This window comes from Scyliorhinus torazame, chromosome 5 (assembly GCF_047496885.1).
Source record: "Scyliorhinus torazame isolate Kashiwa2021f chromosome 5, sScyTor2.1, whole genome shotgun sequence".
In the NCBI taxonomy this organism is placed as follows: Eukaryota; Metazoa; Chordata; class Chondrichthyes; order Carcharhiniformes; family Scyliorhinidae; genus Scyliorhinus; species Scyliorhinus torazame.
In genome coordinates, this window is record NC_092711.1 from 172,872,004 (window position 1) to 172,889,889 (window position 17,886).

The 17,886-nt window shown below is 46.9% G+C and overlaps 1 protein-coding gene and 1 long non-coding RNA gene across 2 annotated transcripts; one reads left to right on the top strand and one right to left on the bottom strand.

The window, feature by feature from the left end:
- Nucleotides 1-1,194: 1,194 nt before the first annotated feature.
- LOC140422323 (uncharacterized) lies at nt 1,195-7,565 on the bottom strand. The gene is made up of 2 exons (XM_072507351.1): nt 7,419-7,565; nt 1,195-5,200 (listed from the first exon to the last, which is right to left on the bottom strand). The coding sequence occupies exon 2, from the start codon at nt 4,851-4,853 to the stop codon at nt 3,078-3,080; it is 1,776 nt and encodes a 591-aa protein (XP_072363452.1). The 5' UTR covers nt 4,854-5,200; nt 7,419-7,565; the 3' UTR covers nt 1,195-3,077.
- A 57-nt stretch (nt 7,566-7,622) lies between these two features.
- LOC140422347 (uncharacterized) lies at nt 7,623-9,248 on the top strand. The gene is made up of 2 exons (XR_011947390.1): nt 7,623-7,759; nt 8,882-9,248. It is a non-coding gene; the product is annotated as an uncharacterized lncRNA (long non-coding RNA).
- The last annotated feature ends 8,638 nt before the right edge of the window (nt 9,249-17,886 follow it).

A 17,886-nucleotide genomic window follows, 5' to 3' on the forward strand; every position in this document is an offset into this window, starting at 1 on the left:
TTCGTGAATGGGACGTTTGTGAGTCTGGGAGCGCTGACGGAAAAATATGGGTTGCCCCAAGGGAATGCATTTCGGTATATGCAACTGAGGGCTTTTGCGAGGCAACAGGTGAGGGAATTCCCGCAGCTCCCGACGCAGGAGGTGCAGGATAGAGTGATCTCAGAGACATGGGTGGGGGATGGTAAGGTGTCGGACATATATAGGGAAATGAGGGACGAGGGGGAGATCATGGTAGATGAGCTGAAAGGGAAATGGGAAGAAGAGCTGGGGGAGGAGATTGAGGAGGGGCTGTGGGCTGATGCTCTACGTAGGGTAAACTCGTCGTCCTCGTGTGCCAGGCTAAGCCTGATACAATTTAAGGTTTTTCACAGGGCGCATATGACTGGAGCACGGCTCAGTAAATTTTTTGTGGCAGAGGATAGGTGTGGGAGATGCTCGAGAAGCCCAGCGAATCACACTCACATGTTCTGGTCATGCCCGGCACTACAGGGGTTCTGCGTGGGGGTGGCAAAGGTGCTTTCGAAGGTGGTGGGGGTCCAGGTCGAACCAAGCTGGTGGTAGGCTATATTCGGGGTTGCAGAAGAGCCGGGAGTGCAGGAGGCGAGAGAGGCCGATGTTTTGGCCTTTGCGTCCCTAGTAGCCCGGCGCAGGATATTGTTAATGTGGAAGGAAGCCAAGCCCCCGGGTGTGGAGACCTGGATAAACGACATGGCAGGGTTTATAAAGTTAGAACGGATTAAGTTCGTATTAAGGGGTTCGGCTCAAGGGTTCACCAGGCGGTGGCAACCGTTCGTCGACTACCTCACAGAAAGATAGAGGGAATGGAAAAGAAGAAGACAACAGCAGCAACCCAGGGGGGAGGGGGGGGCGGAGAGGAACCGGACGGACTCTCAGGGATGCTATTGTATATGTATAGACATTTGTTATAGGTAAAGTATATTGGACTGTTGGATTGTATCTTTGGAGAGTATTTATTTTTGACAAGGCAGTTGCCATTTAGTTTTGTTTTTGTTTCTGTTTATATATTATTTATTTATTTGTTTAAAACTGGTCACTGTTATTTATATTGCTTTATTGTTGTTTAAAAGAAACACTACGTACTGTTATGTTTGGCCAAAAAAATCTTGAATAAAATATATATATTTTAAAAAATGAGAATTGCAGTACAGCAACTTAATATGTGTACGAATCTAACACTGTTTCAAGAAAAGTTGCATAAAAGCCCTCGTAATGAATAAACCGTTGTTCTACAAATACATCTAGTAATGAAAATGTTTTGCAGCCTCAACAGAAACATTCACAAAATGTAGCAAAGCCTTAGCAACAAGCAAGGTTAATGCAGAACACCTTGGGGGCGATTCTCCAATATTGGGCCCAAGAGTTCGCGCCACCATGAATGCCATCGCAAACCGGGCCCGGTTACGTACGATTCTGCCCCCCATAGGGGCCAGCACGGCGCTCGAGCAGTTCACGCTGCTCCAGCCTCCTTTTGCGGTGCCAAATGGGCGCCACGCCAACCCACGAATGCGCAGTTGGGCCAGCTCAATCCTGCGCATGCGCAGTTGGGCCGCGCCATCCTGTGCATGCGCGGGGGACTTCTTTAGCGTGCCGCCCCCGACTAAAGATGGAGTAGGTGTTCAGGGGCCGGCCGCGCCAGAAAGTAGGCCCAGGGAGGGATTTGAAGAGGAGGCAAACCCATCCACCCACTCCAGGTTCAGTCCTGGATGTGATTAACAGCAGGAATAACAGCAGAATCCAACCCGTCATCACTTGTGAACCCTTTGGTGTCTCAGCATGTTGGACGACTGAGTGAATCCCTCCCCACAGTGAGAGCAGGTGAATGGCTTCTTTCCAGTGTGAACTCGCTGGTGTCTCCGTGAAGGAATCTATAATTTATGGGATCTTAACCTGTCGAACTACGCCAAGTTTGGGGGAAGCTTAGTTGATGAATCAAGTCCTGGCGCAATACGACAAGTTATAAGATTTGTACTATTTGTAGACTGTGTTAAGTTGTTCGATTCCTTGTATTATTCGACTGTGTATAGTTGAAGGAATTTATATCATCTCTGCTATTCGGTTATCAGTAGCACTTTGCGAATACTGGAACTCAGCAGAAATTTGCATTATAAACTCCTCAGGTGCCAAAAAGAATTGTTTTATTTGTAGTCGCTTGATTACAATTTGAAAGTCATTTAAAAGGCAATTCGTAGACAATTCGAAGCTTTCAGAGAATTACAGACATTATCTTTCTTTGCTTAGGCAGACAGCTCGAAAGTAACTTTTAAAAGGTCAAAGTCTGGCAATGAAACATGAAGAGAGGGAGAAAGCTAATCTTCAGCAAAACTCAAAGTCAAAAGTGGACTAACATCACTGACACAGACTGTTAAACTGACAACCCCCAAAAGACATCTCTAAAATGGAGACTATAAAGGACAAAACTGACTAAACTAAACACTAAAACCAAACCTACAAAGACAATACTCACAAAGACAATACTCACAAAGACAACAAAACCCAAAATGGCGGGGAGAAACGTTTTAGTTATACACTTTCAAATCTGTCTTAAGTCATCTAATTACACCCCAATATAATCCTAATTGGTTTGGGTTAGACTCAAACACATTTGGTTTGATGGCAAGCCGTCCATCTTCAATGTGCAACATCAGCTTTTCTGACCCAGCTGTTATCTGCATTGTGAACAATGTTGCTGTGTATTCAGTCCCTGTCCTTGACAATTAGCACAAGCAATGTCAAATTATCTTGCTGTTTTAATGTCACACTGTCTTTGAAAATATGCATTTGCCAGAACAACGGACTTCCGTAAAAATGAATTATGCTGTATAAATGGGTATTAAAAACTGGGGCTCAACATTTATGCTTAAACAGCTATCTTTTACCTATACTAGTTGTATTTGAAATACTTGGCTTCTACACTCCGCAATGTGGATGATGTTTGAAACCACTTTGTGCAGTGAGAGCAGCTGAACAGTTTCTCCTCAGTGTGAATGCGCTGGTGGGACATCAGTACCCTAGAGCTTGTAATCCCACTCCCATAGTCAGAGCATTTCAAGGATCTCTCATTGCTGTGAGTGACATTGTGGCTCAGCAAGTGATGACCGAGTGAATCTTTTCCCAGTCGGAGAGGTGAACGGGCTCTCCCCGGTGTGACCTCGCTCGTGTTTCATCAGGTTGGATGAGGATCTAAAGCTCTTTGTGCAGTGAGAGCAGCTGAACGGTCTCTCCTCAGTGTGAACGCGCTGGTGGGACATCAGTAGCTGTGAGCTTTTGAAACCATTCCTGCAGTCAGAGCATTTAAAGGGCCTGCTCTTGGTGTGAGTGACATTGTGTTTCAGCAGGCTGGATAATTGAGTGAATCCCATATCACACACAGTGCAGATGAACGGCCTCTCCCCAGTGTGAACTCGCTGGTGTGTCTGCAGGCTGGATATCCGAGTGAATCCCTTCCCACAGTCAGAGCAGGTGAATGGTCTCTCTCCAGTGTGAACTCGTTCGTGTCTCCGCAGGCTGCCAATTTGCGTGAATTCCTTTTCACACTGAGAGCAGGTGAACGGCCTCTCCCCGGTGTGAACTCGTTTGTGTATCCGCAGGCTGCCAATGTCAGTGAATCCCTTTTCACACTGAGAGCAGGTGAATGGCCTCTCCCCGGTGTGAACTCGTTCGTGTCTCTGCAGGTTGCCAATTTGCGTGAATTCCTTTTCACACTGAGAGCAGGTGAATGGCCTCTCTCCAGTGTGAACTCGTTCGTGTCTCCGCAGGCTGCCAATGTCAGTGAATCCCTTTTCACACTGAGAGCAGGTGAAAGGCTTCTCTCCAGTGTGAACTCGCTTGTGTCCCTGCAGGCTGGATAACCGAGTGAATCCCTTCCCACAGTCAGAGCAGGTGAACGGCCTCTCTCCAGTGTGAACTCGTTCATGTCTCCGCAGGATGCCACTATCAGTGAATCCCTTTTCACACTGAGAGCAGGTGAATGGCCTCTCCCCAGTGTGAACCCGTTCGTGTCTCCGCAGGCTGCCAATGTCAGTGAATCCCTTTTCACACTGAGAGCAGGTGAAAGGCCTCTCTCCAGTGTGAACTCGCTGGTGTCCCTGCAGGCTGGATAACTGAGTGAATCCCTTCCCACAGTCAGAGCAGGTGAACGGCCTCTCCCCAGTGTGAACTTGTTTATGTCTCCGCAGGTTGCCAATGTCAGTGAATCCCTTTTCACACTGAGAGCAGGTGAACGGCCTCTCCCCAGTATGAACTCGTTCATGTCTCCGCAGGTTGCCAATGTCAGTGAATCCCTTTTCACACTGAGAGCAGGTGAAAGGCCTTTCTCCAGTGTGAACTCGCTGGTGTCCCTGCAGGCTGGATAACTGAGTGAATCCCTTCCCACAGTCAGAGCAGGTGAACGGCCTCTCCCCAGTGTGAACTCGTTCGTGTCTCCGCAGGCTGCCAATGTCAGTGAATCCCTTTTCACACTGAGAGCAGGTGAACGGCCTCTCCCCAGTGTGAACTCGTTCATGTCTCCGCAGGTTGCCAATGTCAGTGAATCCCTTTTCACACTGAATGCAGGTGAAAGGCCTCTCTCCAGTGTGAACTCGCTGGTGTCCCTGCAGGCTGGATAACTGAGTGAATCCCTTCCCACAGTCAGAGCAGGTGAACGGCCTCTCCCCAGTGTGAACTCGTTTGTGTCTCCGCAGGCTGCTAATGTCAGTGAATCCCTTTTCACACTGAGAGCAGGTGAACGGCCTCTCTCCAGTGTGACTGCGTTGATGCCTTTCCAGCTCGCACGGGGCTCTGAATCCCTTCCCACACTCCTCACATTTCCATGGTTTCCCCATGGTCCGGATCATTTTGCGTCTCACCACGTTGGACGATCAGTTGAAGCCTCGTCCACACACAGAACACCTATACAGTCTCTCCCTGCTCTGAATGGTGAAGTATTTTTACAGGCTGTGTCACTGGTTAATGCTCTTTCCACAGTCAGTGCTCTGTAACAGTCTCACACGGGTGTGCGTGTGTGTTTCAGTGCTTTTCCAGACACACTGACGTTTAAAATCTCTTGAAACAGACAGAATAGACAAACATTTCTCCTTCTAGATTCAAAGGCCGATGATCCCAAGAATTGAGTGACTCAGTCAGTTCTTGATGTGATATTTAGTTTGAGATATCGGCCTCAAACTCCTCTTGTTCGAACTTCCTGCAAACAGATTTTACAATAGTAATCATTGTCAGTACAGGATAGAAATTCAGAACAGACAATTCTAGTTTCTATCGAACATTCTTTTCTCTCTCTTTCCCTGAAATGCTCTAAATCTCAATCTCACACACTCTCCCTCCATTCTCACTCTGCTGTATCTAATATTCACCCTCCCAATTCTCCTGAAGGTGCTGATTCAGGCTGATTGACAGATCCAAGCTCACTGATTCCTGTCCTGGACACAGAGACCTGAAAATCGTCATGCCGGCTGCCAGACAGATATATGTCGATATTACTGGATGAAAAATGTGTGTAATAAACAGACTGTATTCACTTACTTTCCCTCCCAATTTTCCTGAAGGTGCTGATCAACAAATCGAAACTCACTAAAACCTGTACAAGAGTAGAGAATCTCCATACAAGTACATTTACTGATTAGAGATGGGGAAATTCGGAGGAAGAATTTTATTCAGTCATGGAGTGGTCATGACAGGGAACTCACTTTCCACAAGGATTGTGGAAGTCGAGATGATCAATAATTTAAAATAAAATAGGATAGTTACTTGAAGAAAATAAACTTGCAGGTGAACAGGGATATCGAGGGGGAATGGGACTGACTGGATTGCTGTACAGAGAGTCAGCATTGACTTGAGTTCCCAAATGGATTCTGTCAGTGCTGCAATGACTATAACTGGAAATATATAATGTAGGTACAGTACTATTTACAAAAGTAGAAATAATACCTGTATTGTATTACAGAACCATCAATAATAGCTACAATACATACCATATAACAACACTCGACATATCTCTGTCCAATATTAAATTTTTAAAAATTAATTTACGGGATGTGGACAATGCTGGTCAGGCCAGCATTTATTGCCCATCCCCAGTTGCCCTTCCGAAGTAGTGGTGAGCTGCCTTCTTGAACTGCTGCAGTCCTTGAGGTGTAGGTACATCCCCTGTGCTGTTTTTTTTTCCATTTGTTTGTTTATAAATTTAGGATACCCAATTAATTTTTTACAATTAAGGGGCAATTTAGTGTGGCGAATCTACCTACCCTGCGCATCTTTGGGTTGTGGGGGCGAAACGCAAGCAAACACGGGGACAGTGTGCCAACTCCACGCGGACAGTGACCCAGAGCCGAGATTGAGCCTGGGACCTCGGAGCCGTGAAGCAGCAGCGCTAACCACTGCTCCACCATGCTGCCCTACATCCCCTGTGCTGTTAGGGAGGGAATTCCAGGATGTTGCCCCAGGGGCAGTGAAGGAATAGCAATATATTTCCAAGTCAAGGTGGTGAGTAACTTGGAGGAGAACCTCCAGGTGGTGGGCTTCCCAGGTTTCTGCTGCTCTTGTCCTTCTAGATGGTAGTGGTTGTGGGTTTGGAAGGTGCTGTCTGAGGAACCTTTATGAGTTACTGCAGTGTATCCTGTAAATGGTATACACGACTGCTACTGTTTGTCGGTGGTGGAAGGTTTGAATGTTTGTGGAAGGCGATGCAATCAATCAGGCTGCTTTGTCTGGATAGTGTCGAGCATCTTGAGTGTTGTTGGAGCTGCACTCATCCAGCAAAGTGGAGTGTATTCCATTACACTCCTGACTTGTGCTTGTAGATGTCTGGTAGACAGGCTTTGGGGCATCAGGAGGCATGTTACTCGCCGTAGGATTCCCAGCCCTTGATCTGCCTTGGTAGCTACAGTATTAATATGGCTAGTCCAGTCCAGTTTCTGATCAATGGTAACCCCCAGGATGTTGGTTGAACCAAGGCTGTAATGAGGTCAGGAGCTGAGAGACCCTGGCAGAACCCAAACTGAGCGTCCTGGAGCAGGTTATTGCAGAATAAGTGCCACTTAATAGGACCTTTGATGACTCCTTCCATTACTTTGCTGATGGTGGAGAGTGATCCGACAGGGAAGTAATTGGCTGGGTTGGATTTGGCCTGTTTACTGACCCCTTAAATGTCAGCCATCTCCTGGGGAAAGCAGCCCTTTAATTGTGAACATTGGGAAAGAGACCATCCTTTTAGCCAGACAAATAAATGTTTTGAGCAAAGGATGTCAATGTGTTTCAGAGAGAGAGAGACCTGGGCCAAGCTTTGCAGAGTCTGCACCCTCCCTGGATTCACTGCCTTTCCCTTCAGTTGCTGCAAGTGACCAATTGAAGGTCAGAATGAGAAAAGAAATGGAAAGGGGGAAGAAAGAAAGTGTTTTACTCACAGATGTTGGAGACAGGAGTCTGTGGGCAGCTCAAACTTATTCAGGGTTGGGGGAACAGCTTTGCTCGGCAGAAACCTCCATGTGCAGCTTTCGCATCGAGACAATGGGGGAGCTTTGATTGGCGGAGGGGCAGAGTCTTTCCGGTCCTCCAAGTCTTCCCATTGGTCAACACCTGAGAGGTAAGGTCAGGGGAAGTGAGCTCTCCAACGCATGCGCATCATTCCCTCTCCCTGAGACATGCGCAGTCCCGGGTCAGGGAAGGGGCGATCACCGACGGCCGGAGCTGTCAGCCGGTTGCTGCAAACCGTCTCGAGGATGTGTTGGGGGAGACGGAACTGAGGGTGGGGGCGGCGCTCGCGTGTCCGCGCGCCGGCGTGTGCGCACTAATGCAGTGACGTCACCGCGGAGCGAATGGATTCCTATTGGCTGATTTAGAGGATGAATTCCTTTGTGATGTCACAACGTGGAGGTTAAACAATGGGTTTCAGACTAAAACTTCCTCCTCTGGGCAACATCTGGGAGCAAATCAATGCCCCCCCCCCTTTCAGAAGTTCATACGATATAAGAACAGAATTAGGCCATTTGGCCCATCGAGTCTGCTCCGCCATTCGGTCATCGCTGATCTCATCCTGGCCATCTCCACCGTCCTGAGAGTTCTTCAGAACCCTTTAACCCGATTAAAAATCTGTCTAACTTCTCCCTAAATTTACTCACTGTCCCAGCTCCACCGCACTCTGGGGTAGTGAATTCCACAGATTCACAGCCCTTGGGAGAAGCAGCTTCTCCTCAACACTGTTTTGAATAGGGCAGCACTGTGGCCCAGTGGTTAGCACTGTGGCCCAGTGGTTAGCACTGCTGCCTACGGCGCTGAGGATCTGGGTTCGATCCCGGCCCTGGGTCAATGTCTGTGTGGAATTTGCACTTACTCCCTGTGTCTGCGTTGGTTTCACCACCACAACCCAAAGATGTGCAGAATAGGTGGATTGGTCACACTAAATTGCCCCTTAATTGAAGAAAAAAATAATTGGGTACGCTTAAAAAAAATTTTTTTTTAAATTAAAACTTTTGAATTTGCTACCGCTTACCGTAAGACTATTATCTCTCGTTCTGGAATGCCCCACAAGAGGCAGCAGCCGTTCCAAGTCTACTTTATTTTCCATTTCTTTTCTCATTCTGAGGGGACAGTGGTGACTTGCAGCAACTGAAGAGAAAGGAAGTGAATCCAGTCTATGTTCCACACATTTTGTGTTCAGTAACATAGACATATTTCTGTCTGGCAGTCTGCATGGAGATTTTCAGGCCTCTCCAAGACGGGGAGCAGGGATCTGTCAGTCAGCCTGAATCAGCACCTTTAGAGAATTAGGAGGATGAATATTACAGCAGAGTGAGAATGGAGGGAGAGTGTGTTGGATGGAAACTAGAATTGCCTGTTCTCAATTTCCATTTGTAAATTCCTTTTACAGGATATTAGATGAAGATTTGCAGAAAAAAACCTAACGCCACTTCAGGATTTGGAGGAGTCACTTGGTTTATCGGGACCTGAATATCATCAAGAGAACCATCACTGCAAAATACACTTCTGGGGTTAAGGATTGCCAGTCAGGCGAAGGAACAGAATGGAAGTAAACACAGGCACGAAGAATCACATTGGGCTGGTTCCAGGAGAATTGAGTTACAACTTCAGCGACGTAACCATGGAGTGTGATTTTTGATTGTCTTAAAAGTAAAAGGGCTACATTCTATTTGTAGTTTAAGGGATACGTTCCCTATAAAAATAGTGTTTAGGCATTGTTGCTTCTAGCTTGTTGCAGTAAAGTCATAAAACCTGAAGTTTTTGTCTTATGACTCATTAATTTGTTCACTGGGTTTAGAATTTATCTTTTAAAATTCCTGATCTTTTCAGAGATCTTACACAGTTGGTTTTGAGTCACAAGTTTCAACTTCCCATTTAAGCCTCAGGCAACTTGCTGTCTCTCTCTTTAGTAATGGGAGATGAGGAAATGGCTGAGGAACTGAACAGGTTTTTTGGGTTGGCCCTCACAGTGGAAGACACAAATAACATGCCAGTGACTGATGGAAATGAGGCTATGACAGGTGAGGACCTTGAGAGGATTGTTATCACCAAGGAGGTAGTGATTGGCAAGCTAATGGGGCTAAAGGTAGACAAGTCTCCTGGACCTGATGGAATGCATCCCAGAGTGCTAAAAGAGATTGCTAGGGAAATTGCAAATGCACTCGTGATAATTTACCAAAATTCACTAGACTCTGGGGTGGTCCCGGCAGATTGGAAATTAGCAAACGTGACACCACTGTTTAAAAAAGGAGGTAGGCAGAAAGCGGGTAATTATAGGCCAGTGAGCTTAACTTCGGTAGTAGGGAAGATGCTGGAATCTATCATCAAGGAAGAAATAGCGAGGCATCTGGATGGAAATTGTCCCATTGGACAGACGCAGCATGGGTTCATAAAGGGCAGGTCGTGCCTAACTAATTTAGTGGAATTTTTTGAGGACATTAACAGTGCGGTAGATAACGGGGAGCCAATGGATGTGGTATATCTGGATTTCCAGAAAGCCTTTGACAAGGTGCCACACAAAAGGTTGTTGCATAAGATAAAGATGCATGGCATTAAGGGGAAAGTAGTAGCATGGATAGAGGATTGGTTAATTAATAGAAAGCAAAGAATGGGGATTAATGGGTGTTTCTCTGGTTGGCAATCAGTAGCTAGTGGTGTCTCTCAGGGATCAGTGTTGGGCCCACAACTGTTCACAATTTACATAGATGATTTGGAGTTGGGGACCAAGGGCAATATGTTCAAGTTTGCAGACGACACTAAGATAAGTGGTAAAGCAAAAAGTGCAGAGGATACTGGAAGTCTGCAGAGGGAATTGGATAGGCTAAGTGAATGGGCTAGGGTCTGGCAGATGGAATACAATGTTGACAAATGTGAGGTTATCCATTTTGTTAGGAATAACAGCAAAAGGGATTATTATTTAAATGATAAAATATTATAACATGCTGCTGTGCAGAGAGACCTGGGTGTGCTAGTGCATGAGTCACAAAAAGTTGGTTTTCAGGTGCAACAGGTGATTAAGAAGGCAAATGGGATTTTGTCCTTCATTGCTAGAGGGATGGAGTTTAAGACTAGGGAGGTTCTGCTGCAATTGTATAAGGTGTTAGTGAGGCCACACCTGGAGTATTGTGTTCAGTTTTGGTCTCCTTACTTGAGAAAGGACGTACTGGCACTGGAGGGTGTGCAGAGGAGATTCACTCGGTTAATCCCAGAGCTGAAGGGGTTGGATTACGAGGAGTGGTTGAGTAGACTGGGACTGTACTCGTTGGAATTTAGAAGGATATGGGGGGATCTTATAGAAACATATAAGATTATGAAGGGAATAGATAGGATAGATGCGGGCAGATTGTTTCCACTGGCGGGTGAAAGCAGAACTAGGGGGCATAGCCTCAAAATAAGGGGAAGTAGATTTAGGACTGAGTTTAGGAGGAACTTCTTCACCCAAAGGGTTGTGAATCTATGGAATTCCTTGCCCTGTGAAGCAGTAGAGGCTCCTTCATTAAATGTTTTTAAGATAAAGATAGATAGTTTTTTGAAGAATAAAGGGATTAAGGGTTATGGTGTTCGGGCCAGAAAGTGGAGCTGAGTCCACAAAAGATCAGCCATGATCTCATTGAATGGTGGAGCAGGCTCGAGGGGCCAGATGGCGTACTCCTGCTCCTAGTTCTTATTATGTTCTTGCTCATGTCAATAACAGCCCAGTAACAGAGCTGAAGGCTGGAGATGCTGTGACCGCTTGTCGGAGCTGGAATCAGTTGAAAGAAGAACCATAGTTTCTGGTTGAGGTTTGTGTTAGCTGTCCAAGCAGGCTGACCATATATAAATAGCTAACCAGGTATTATGTTGTGATGAGGGTTTAGAAACAGACCCTGGATAGACGAGTTCACTGAAGCTGTGGGCTTGTCAGCTGTACAATGAAACCAGGCATCAAACAGCCACAGGCACCTGTAATATTTGACACTGGGTTTAATCCTGTTCTGTATTAAACAGACCTTTTTGAATCTGGGTGATTGTGATATAGTTAATCTGACCCTTTGTTCATTCAATTCCAAAAGTGAATAACATTGATTCAAGTACAGTGACTACCTTGTCAATCTGTCAATAAAGTGGTGTCGGTTCATGCAGATCCGTGTCTGAACTCAATTCCATTACTTATTTTTGTTACTGACTAGACTGTCTCTCTCTATTCTCCTCTCTCTCTCCTGCCTCTCTCAGTCTCTGGTGTTCCTCTCTCTCTCTGGTGCCTCTCACCCCCTCTGCTTCCTCTCTCTCCCTCTGTCTCTCTCAGCTGCCTCTCACTCTCTCTCTTCAGTGCTTAGGAAGGCAGGTGGGATAGTTTCCTTTGGTAGCCGAGTGCTGAGATTATGAGAACAGGGAGATTGTGCTGGAACTGCATCAAACACCAGTTAGACCACAGCCATATTACAGGAAGGATGTGATCATCCGAGAGAGACTGCAGAGGAGATTTATTTATTTAAATTTAGTGTGCCCAATTAATTTTTTCCAATTAAGGGGCAATTTATTGTGGCCAATCGACCTATCCTGCACAACTTTGTGTTGTGGGGGTGAAACCCACGCAAACACGGGGAGAATGTGCAAACTCCACACGGACAGTGACCCAGAGTCGGGATCGAACCTGGGACCTCATGCTGCCCGTTGCAGAGAAGATTTATGATGATGTTACCAGGGATGGAGAATTTTAACTATAAGGAAAGTTTAGATCTCCCCAGTGTGAATTCGCCGGGATACAGTGAGTTGCTGAATCTAGTCCCACAGTGAGAGTACCTGAACAGTCTCATCAGTGTGAACAAGCTGATGGGACATCAGTTCCCCGGACGTTTTATAGAATTTCCCACAGTTTAAACATTTGAAAGGTCTGTCTTTAATAATAATCATCTCTATTGTCACAAGTAAGCTCACATTAACATTGCAATGAAGTGAAAAGCCCCGAGTCGCCACATTCTGCCGTCTGTTCGGGTACACGGAGGGAGAATTCAGAATGTCCAAATTACCCAACAGCACGTTAGATAAACTCGGTCAGTTCTCACTGGAACAACAGAGGTTGAGAGGTGAGCTGATAGAGGTTTACAAGATTATGAGTGGTATGGACAGAGTGGATAGTCAGATGCTCTTTCCTAGGGTAGGAGAGTCAAGTACGAGGGGACATAGGTATAAAGTGCGCGGGGAAAAGTTCAGAACAGATGTGCGGAGCAGGTTTTTTACACAGGGTGGGAAATATGTGGAACGTGCTGCCTGGGGAGGTGGTGGGAGCAGGTACGGCAGCGGCATTTAAGGGACAACTAGATAAATATACGAATAGGGTGGGAATGGAAGGATTTGGATTCCATAAGCACAGACGGTTTTAGTTTAGGCAGGTACCATTATCGCCGCAGGCTTGGAGGACCGAAGGGCCTGTTCCTGTGCTGTATTGTTCTGTTTTTTTTAAATTTAGAGATCCCAATTCACCTTTTCCAATTAAGGGACAATTTAGCATGTTCAATCCACCTACCCTGCACATCTTTTGGGTTGTGGGGGTGACACCCACGCAAACACGGGGAGAATGTGCAAACTCCACACGGACAGTGACCCAGAGCTGGGATTGAACCTGGGACCTCGGTGCCGTGAGACTGCAGTGCTACCACTGCGCCACCGTGCTGCTCTTGCATATTGTTATATGTTCACCTCTTTCGGGACTCGTGGGAGGAAACTGGAGCACCCGGAGGAAACCCATGCAGACACGGGGAGAACATGCAGACTCCGCATAGACAGTGACCCAAGCCACAAATCGAACCTGGGACCCTGGCGCTATGAAGCAACAGTGCTAACCACTGTGCTACTGTATCACCCCAATATGATCCCACCAGTATTTCAGCAAGGTGGATGAATCCCTTCCCACAATCAGATGAATGGCCTCTCCCCAGTGTGAATTCGCTGGTGGACAGTGGGTTTAGATGATCGCCTGAACCCAGCCCCGCAGTGAGAGCACCTGAACGGTCTCTCATCAGTGTAAATATATTGGTGGGACATCAGCTCCCAGGAGCCTTCATAAAATTTCACATAGGCTGGGCATTTAAAAGGTCTCTCATCAGTGTGAACATGTTGATGGTACATCTGTTTTCCAGAGCTTTTAAAGAACTTCCCACAGTGCAGACATTTAAAAGGCATTTTGTCAGTGTGAACTCACTGGTGTCTCGGCAGGGTGGATAAATGAGTGAATCCCTTCCCACACTCAGTGCAGGCAAATGGTCTCTCCCCGGTGTGAACTCGCTACTGTTTCAGTCGCTTGGATGAATCAGTCAATCCTTTTCCACACACACAGCAGGTGAACAACTTCTCTCCAGTGTGAACCCGCTGTTGTGTCAGCAAGTTTGATGACCAAGTAGATCCCTTCCCACCCACGGAGCAGATGAATGGTCTCTCCCCAGTGTGAGTGTGTCGATGAGTTTCCAGCTCAGACGGGAAACCAAATGCCGCCTCACAATCCCCACATTGCCACGGTTTCGAGCCAGTGTGAATGCGCTTGTGTCTTGACAGGCCAGAAGATTGGCTGAAACCTCGTCCACACACACAACACATGTATGGTTTCTCTTCACTGTGAACGGTGTTTTTTCCTTCCATGTGAATCGATGGAATTCCCTGTCCAGTGAAGCAGTTGAGGCTCCTTCATTAAATGTTTTCAAGATAAAGATAGTTTTTTGAAGAATAAAGGAATAAAGTGTTATGGTATTCTGGCGGGAAAGTGGAGCTAAGTCGACAATACATCAGCCATGATCTCATTGAATGGCGGAGCAGGCTCGAAGGTCCAGGTGCCCTACTCCTGCTTCCAGTTCTTATATTCTTATATTATGTTCAAAACCTGCTGATATTCAGTAACGATAACGTAAGCGACTCTGTCAGATCCTGATGTGATGTTTCCCAAATGCAAACCTTCCCCTTCCAATATCCTGTGAAATCAGTTTAGACAGAAAAAAAGGAGTGAGAGAAAATCCAGAAAAACACAAAGGTGGGTTGTGAAATTGAGCTGAAATCTGGTCATTTGTGAGGCCGGCACTAGGAAAAGGTGACCTTGAAAACTGCCAGATTTTCACAAAAGAACAACTGATTCACTGATGTCGTTCAGGGAAGGGAATCTTCCACAGGTCTGGGCCAGAAAAGTTTCAGGCCTCTGTGGGGGGAGGAGAGTGAGAAAAGATTGAGAACAGAGGCAGAGGAGAGGGAATTTCTCTTTCCAAAATCTAACCAGAACATTGACAGAATCTCCCAACCCCTCTACCTCCGCCTCCTTGAAGGACCAGGATATCGGGTCTGTGAACACCATCACATCCAGGTTCCCCTCCACGGCACACACAGTTCTGACAGTAAGTAATGGGTGAGCAGAAACTTTCTCCACTTCAATATTGGGAAGACATTGCGTTCAGCCCCTGTAACAAACTACATTTATTAGCCACTGAATCCATCCCTCACCCTGGTCATTGTTTTGAGATTGAGATTGAAAGAGATTGTCCAAATGGTTGGTGTGATATTTGACCCTGTGACTTGCTCCCAACCACATATTTACATCATCTTGAAGACTGGATTCCACCTCAGCAACATTGCCTGACTCCAGCCAAGGCTCAGAGCATCTGTTGCTAAAACTCTGATCTATTCCTTTGTTATCTCTGAGAGATCTATGCTCCTCGAATTGATACTTCCTGAGTATTCCTAATTTTCTTTACTCTGTCTTAGGTGGCATCACCTGAAGGTGCCAAGACCACAAGACATTGTAAGGTGCACCTTGTACACCACCTTCAGTGGTATCAGCCCCAGCCTCGCACACAAAGTTGAGGCGTTTAGCCTCCGCAGCACACACCCTCCTCCAGTGCCACACCCAGCTTTTCCTCCCACTTGGCCTTAACCCCTCCATGGACACCCCATCCTCCTCCAAAACCCTCCTGTAAATCACCGAGATGACACCCCCCCCCCTCCCCTCCCCTCCCCCTGTCCGCTGACAGCACCGCCTCCAACAGCGAGGAGACAGGCACTATTCGGAAGGTCAGGAAGACCTTCCTTGCAAAGTCCAGCACCCGCATATACCTAAAACATTCTCCCCACGCCAACCCAAACATGTCAGTCAGCCCCTCAAAGCTCGTAAACTTCCCTTCCAGAAACAGGGATTCTATAATTCGAACTTTTAAAGAATATTTTAGAGTAGCCAATTATATTTCTTTTCCAATTAAGGGGCAATTTAGCGTGGCCAATCCACCCAACCAGCACATCTTTGGGTGTGAATATAATTCTAACTTAGGATGACCACTCGTGTGCCCTACTGAACTTAACTTTACCCCTTGACATTGTCAGCAGTTCGTTCTTGGTGCAATATGTAGATAATCCAACGAGGGAAGGGGCAGTACTGGATCTGGTATTGGGGAATGAGCCTGGACAGGTGGTCGAGGTTTCAGTAAGGGAACATTTTGGGAGTAGTGAGCATAATTCCATATGTTTTAGGGTACTTTCGCCACAGATTTTTGGGCACAAAAGGCAGGACGTCCCTTGAGGTAGTAGGATCCAGAGAGCAGGATTTACATCCTTTTCTTTCCTTCCCTGCTTCCACCCTGTCTCATCATTAAGACACTGGGACTCAAAGGGTGACCCAGTTTGATGGACAGGTTGTCTCTATTTGAAACAATGGGGGACAAGCTCCACCCAGCTATGAAAATAATGCCCCCAACGTGATGGCGGCCGCACATGCTCAGTGCCGCACATTGCCCCCAATAAAGATGGTGATCATTAACCGGGACGATTTAAGGGATCTTTGGCCCCGCTCAGTACAAATGCGATTGATGAGTTTTTGAGGGAGTTTGTAGATCACACAATCTGTATAGAAATCTTCCCGTCCACACGCCGGTTCCATCATACGCTCCGATCTGTGATTTTCCGCTTACAAATTACGGATCCGAGAAAAAAAGCATCCACCCCTCACCATTTCCCGCACTGCGCATGCTTCATTCACTGCCCCTCATTCGCTCCGATTGGTTGTAGGACCAGCCGCAACCGTTCGGTCCTCCAGTCCTGCCCCCTATTATTCGTGGTCCTGAGCCGCCGTCAATCATTCCCCTGGGCATTGTGATCTGGAGCATGCGCAGTGCGGTTGCTGAGGTGAGACAGTAGCGCGCAGGTGCAATGCTATTGTTCGTCTGGAGGAGAGTCCTTTGTCCCGGGGAAGCAAAGTTAGCATCAGGCGGTGGGAGGGAGGATCCGCAAACCCTTCACAATCATTGTCAGCTCCCTGGTTTGCAGCTGCGGGGCTTCTCCCTCCTGCGAACAAGCCCAGGTTAACGGTCACCATCGAGCTTCAGCGACTGGAGGATGGTTCACATCAGAAGATGGGGGAGGGGGGACAATAAATAAGAGCTCACACCGCACTCAATTCAATGAGGACTCTGATCTCTGGAAAGGAAGGAAACCCTGGGAGGTGCGCAGGGAGGATTCACAAACACCCGCTGGGGGCCCCAACCCACCAAGAAGAACCCGCAGATCCTGATTTTGCAGCTCCCGGGGCTTGTTTGCTTCAGCTGCGGCCGTCTTGGTGAAACAACAGAGTGGGCGGGGCATCAGGATTCCAGTGACCAGGAGAGAAAATTACCGATTTATTCTCACTGCACAGAGGGACTTGAGAACTGAACCCAGCCAGAGTGGAGGGAGCGGGTAAACTGTAAGGAATGGAATTTTGAAGGTGGTTTGAAAGATTTGGCAGACTGACAAACTCTCATGGTGAAAATTAAAGGTAAGCCTGCATGGGTCTGTGTGAAGAGGTGGGCGGTGTTGGGTGGGCTGCTGACAGAAATGTGAGGCCAGGGAGGGGGTGGTTGGCTACCAGAATGGTTGGAACAGAGTTCTACATAGGTCCAGTTGACGAGTCAGACACCCAAGCAGCAAATCTCAGTGGATTCAAATATGGCCCATAAAATGTGGGCTGGTTTGTCACCCTGGGGTTTGGATTCCAGCATAGGGAGGAAGGAGAATGGATGTGATGAGGATTTACTGTTTCACAGAAAGAAGTGCAGAAAACCTGTTCCATACAAACGAGAATTGTCTGTCCTTCATTTTTATTCAGTATTGACAATGATGATGTTCATAAACTCTTTTTATGGGAAATTTGAAATTTACAGGTGTGAAATCGTCCAACCTGGAGAGACACAAGGACATCCACACCATAGACAAACCATGGAAATGTGGGGCCTGTGGGAAGGCATTCATATCTCCATCCCAACTGGAAACTCATCTGCGTAGTCACTCAGGGGAGAGACCTTTCACCTGCTCCATGTGTGGGAAACAGTTTAATCGATTGTTCAACCTTCGCACACACCAGCGAATTCACACTGGAGAGCGGCCATTCATCTGCTCTGTGTGTATGAAGGG

What these genes read in the sequence shown, in the direction of transcription:
- LOC140422323 (XM_072507351.1), bottom strand. Translation starts at nt 4,853, where the DNA reads ATGATCCGGACCATGGGGAAACCATGGAAATGTGAGGAGTGTGGGAAG.